Consider the following 5,048-nt stretch of genomic DNA (forward strand, 5'->3'; position numbering starts at 1 on the left):
TAATACCTGAAAGCTGTTCCCTGCAAGTCATTGGGAAAAATGATATAATGTGAAACTCTTTATCCTTGGTACTTCAGTTTCCCTATCTGCACTGAGAATTAATCTTCCATTATAGAAGTTATAAATAATAATGTATAAAATGTTAAAGCTTAGCCTACTTTTGTGCCACAAAAAGCATTCATGTGTATGTTGTTTTTTGTTTTTGTTATTTTTTTGGTACCAGGGATTGAACTCAGGACCTTGTGCTTTCGAGGCAGGCAGTGGCACCACTGAGCTAAATCCCCAGCCCCTCATGTGTATGTTGTTAAAAGGTTGACTTTGTTGTTCTTGACATAAATTGAATATTATATGGCTTTAAAATAAATAGATCGATGATTTCTCTTTCCTTCAAAACTGTCTTCTGACCTTAGATTAATACAATTCATGGATGATGCTTCATAAAATTGTTTAATTGCAATGAGGACAGCTATCCTACTTGGGTAAAGTTAACAAATTATTTTAAGAAGTTTCCTTCATTCAGTGCTTCCATTTTTCAAAAAGACAGAAATCCTGCTACCATAAAGCGCAAAGCAATACTTATTAGACTTTGGTGTAGTGTCTTTGGATCTTGTCAGGTACTCTTATCATAACTTCCAAATGAGATTGTAGTTGACAACGGGCAATCTGGACAAGACCTCAAGGCATAGCGCCCTGGTGCCATCATAACAAGATTCAGCAGTGTTTATGCTGGGAGGGGGATTTAGAGTGATAAAGCTTGAAGATAACGTACAGATAATGTAATTGGGGAAAGAAAAGAAATAAAATGGTCCTGATCGAATCAGAAAGTTTTCTGGAAACATATTTTTTTTGGGAAGGATATGATTCTGCTGTCAAAGAGAGAAGTTTACAGAGGTTGATAAACTGACCCTTATTATTTTCTTTCTTTCTTTTTTTTTTCCTTTTGTAGCAGGGGTCAAACTCAGGACCTCGTGCTTGCAAAGCTGGTGGTGGAACCACTGAGCTACATCCCAGAACCTCGACCCTTATATTTTCAATAAAATGTGGAACACTTAGGAACAGTATTGCTAAATCTCTTCATGACACTTTGAAACTGCTAGCAGTAAAAAAGAAAAAAATCATAAATCAATTTTGGAGAAGCAAAAATGTAAGCTATGATGTTCTTGCTGTTTTCAACTAAGAAATAAATTAATCAGCACAAACAGACATGCCATCTCAATAAATAAAATCTCCTATAGTTAACCTGTCATTTACAAAATGAAGTAGGCCGAGGCTTTAGCTCAGCGGTTCGGTGGCCTGCCTTGCAAGCGCAAGGACCCGAGTTCAATCCCCGGTACCGAAAAAAAATTAAAAATAAAGTAGACGAAGAGGACAATTTTCTGTAGTGTATTCAGCTATCTTAAGACTGAAGCAATTTCAGAAAAACATGAAACATCCTTAAAGAAGGCCTGATTATTTCACACTGGTTGTGGCTCTTTACAAAGAGCACTGCATGCTCTATACAAAATACACATGGGAATAATTTTCACATTTAACATAGATCTCCTAAGAAACAAAGGAAAAACCACTCTACACAAATGTAACATGCAGTGTTTAGGGAGTAGTGAATCATCCTTTACAAAGAAGGGGCACGTGCCCTAAAATCATCTCAGAGCTAATGATTTTAGAAGAGCTAAAATTAAAAAATTTAAAACATAGTATTAATTTTAAAGTTGCCAAACTTCTGCTAAGTCCTAGGAATTCAGGGTGCAGAAGAAAATCTTCTAATGTATGACTTGCACCTGTCCCTCTGTTCTGGATGAAGGCCGTGGGTCAAACGTAACCAAGTCTTCTTGTTCTGGGATCCAGCAAAGGCCAGCCTGGTTCTAGGCAAAACTAAAAGCAGGTCTCATCAAAGAGCCTTTCCAGGACCAGTCCACCAAAAGGCTGCCATGGCCCCTGGGGCACGCAGCTGAGCCCAGGGCAAGGTAGTCAGTTTGTGACTGAGGATCCCAGCCTTGCACCATCTCCAAGCTCAACGCTCCCCCTGAATAACCCTGAAGTAGGCTGGATGCCTTGGGCCGGGCCTGGTCTTCCCCTGACAAGCAATCCTAGAGCAGGAAGCACAGGGTGAGTGGGTTAGGGTAGGCAGAGCACCATTTATTAGAGCCAACCTCCATCTATCAGATGCTCAGTCAGTGATTCTGGAGAAGCTCCTCCCAACAGATGGGCTGTGAAAACACCTCTCTCTCCAGCCAGAGCTCATAGGAATAGTGGAAATCTTCAGGTAGATCCAACCTCTGCCCCAGCACACTCTGTAAGCAGTTATCCACAGGTGAGAATTCAGAGTCCCGGGCTTTGTCATATCGGCGGCTGTTAAAAGCTTCAATGTTGGCCCTCAAGGTGCACTCTTCGGCCTGGAAGTCCCACGGCCTGGCATCGATGTCTGTGGTGGAAAGGGAGGAAGAAAAAGATGCACAGAACTGTGGAACTCACTCCTCTGCTACAGCGCATGGACTACGGGATTCCAACAATGAAACTGATCAGAATTATATAATAATCATTCACTTAGACATCTACTTCAGGGTTGGATTTTTCCCCATCTCTGATGTCCTATACTCTGATTTATCGTAAGAAAATATAGTTTGGGTTGGGCTAATAGTGGTAGCAACAAGAAAAATGTCATTTACAAGACAAACATTGTATGCTGTAAGGGATGGAGATGTAGCTCAGGGTAAAGTACTTGCCTAGCATGAATGATACCCTCAGTTTAATCACCAAAAAAAAAAAGCACCATCAAAATAAAAGGTTTTGCCGGGTGTGGTGGCGCATGCCTGTAATCCCAGCACTTGGGAGGCTGAGGCAGGAGGCTGGGCTACATAATGAGTTCTAGGGCAGTCTCTACTACATAGTGAGACCCTGTCTCAAAAAACCAAAAAAAAAAAAAAAGGAATTTAAATGGCTAATTGTACTTTATATCCTACAGAAATTGCATCCTGGCTTGTTATATGCCAGCCAGTCATATGTTTCCCATAATTCTCTGAACTCCTTACTGCAGCATTCTATAAAATTTAAGCAGATTACAAACATGAGTCATTCCCTACCTTAAAAATTATTAAATTCAATTATGAAAGTAACAGTTAATTCCAGTGATAACAAATACAATGAAAAAAGCTCTCCAAGATAAAAGTCTATCCAAACTCTGGTCAAACAGCATAAATTCTGACAGATCAAACAGATACTACGGCTCCCGATGTGAGACAACATTATGTGGGAGGTAATATAGCCTTAAAGGTTTATACTGAACTCAACAAACCTTCAGATTTAACTTTCAGCTTCTGAGTAATACCATGGGTAGAGAAATAAGGTAAATAAAATGACAAAGAGACACACTAACAATTAAATCCAGGAGGCAGGTATTCTATAGGACAACTGGCCTAGTTCTTCCATTAGTGTAGGGGGTGGATGTTAGATTAAAAAATGAATTAATGTATATAGCAACTAGATAAAATTTGTAGTCTTGAATTAAATTCTAACATGGAAAAATAGCTGGGAAAAAAAATTTTGGAACGGCTGTAAAAGTCTGAATATGGGCTTGATTTTAGATAAAATGAAAATGTATTAACATGGAAAGGCAGGAACAATGTTAACTGAAAAGAGAAGGTTATACAAAAAAAGAGAAGGCAGCTGGGCATGGTGGCACATGCTTATAATCCCAACACTCAGGAGGCTGAGGCAGGAGGGTTGCTGTGAGTTCGAGACCAACCTGGGCTACATAGTGAGTTCCAGGGCAGTCTGAACTACACAGTAAGACCCTGTCTCAAAAAAAAAAAAAAAAAAAAAAAAAAGAGGTTATAGGCCATTGCTAAAGCGCCAGGAGGTAGCCTGGGCCCTGATCCACCATGGGAAGGAGAGCCACACCTGCTCCCGACCCAGCCGCCATCGCTCAAGCACAGGGAAGGTAGCTGCGCGGGCGCCCCTGAACCCCCATAAGTCCCCCCCCCGCACTCTCAGACCTCCTGACTGTGCCAGTCTTTGGACCCACTCTGCAGAGGCAGAGGTGGTCATCAACAGTATTTTTCTGAGTTCCCATCTTTAAAGAAACATCTTTAAAGAAAGGGCGTGGGAAACCTGTAATAGAACGGTGTGGAGTTCAACCATTCAGAAGGTTGGGGAACTCAATCTGGGCCTTGCAGCCCAAGGTCAGTCAGTGTCATGGGGTTCAGCCATCAGCTGAATGACACCAGGGGACTTGCATCCTCACTGTCTGAGCCATTAAATGGTAAATACACTATATTGAAATTTTGTTCACTGCAGACATGTTCTGGACTGCTGCTTGATTTCAATTTAATTCAAATGATTTAAGGGTGATAGAATAGTAACTATCACAGGTGGTCAGTGTCCAAGTTGTGCTTAATCTTAATGTGTTGCTGATTGTATCAGTTCGGATAAAGCACTGCAGTTGATTTGATGAGCTGTTTCTCTGATGTTATGAAGATGAGAATGTCTGTGGGTCGTTAGAGACACAGAAGCTAGGGTGCAAATATATCAGGAAGATTTGGGTGATAACCCAGAGATTAAACCAAGGACAGACTTCCAGTTCACCGATGGCAAACAGTCGGGCAAATGAGGATGAAAAGGCCGATAGTGAACCACCAGGACACCCTGAACTCAAAGCACAGGAAGTAGCAAAACAGATCAATCAGGCTCTAGAAAAATTCAAAACAGAAATAATTTACCAGATAACCATAGAGATAGTGAGCAAAATAGAAGTTGGGATTCGAGACTCTAGAGCAGAAACTGACAAAAAAATAGATGAGCTCAGGACCATGTTAGAAGCCATGAAGGCCCAGCATAAGAAAGAAATGGAAAAAATAAACGCCCAACATAGGAAAGAAATGGAATCCATAAAACAGATTCAAACAGATATCCAGGAGATTAAACACTCCATTGAAAGTGTACGCAACAGAATAAAAGAATGCAAAGATAGGCTCTCAGATATAGAAGATAAGATTGCAGTCAGTGACCATGAAGAGAGGTCTCTTAAAAACAGTAAGGGATCATGAGAAATC

At 40.7% G+C, this 5,048-nt stretch overlaps 1 protein-coding gene across 2 annotated transcripts in view; it reads right to left on the minus strand.

Moving 5' to 3' along the window:
* Nucleotides 1-974: 974 nt before the first annotated feature.
* Nucleotides 975-5,048, minus strand: part of Strip2 (striatin interacting protein 2) — a 49,372-nt gene continuing 45,298 nt past the window's right edge. For both annotated transcript variants that reach the window (XM_010633486.3, XM_010633487.3), the window contains one exon: nucleotides 975-2,422. In XM_010633486.3, the coding sequence (XP_010631788.1) occupies nucleotides 2,172-2,422 (251 nt within the window). In that variant the 3' untranslated portion in view covers nucleotides 975-2,171. The remainder of the gene's footprint in view (nucleotides 2,423-5,048) is intronic.

The sequence above is a fragment of the Fukomys damarensis genome, unplaced genomic scaffold, assembly GCF_012274545.1.
Source record: "Fukomys damarensis isolate Sample0158 unplaced genomic scaffold, DMR_v1.0_HiC HiC_scaffold_4, whole genome shotgun sequence".
In the NCBI taxonomy this organism is placed as follows: domain Eukaryota; kingdom Metazoa; phylum Chordata; class Mammalia; order Rodentia; family Bathyergidae; genus Fukomys; species Fukomys damarensis.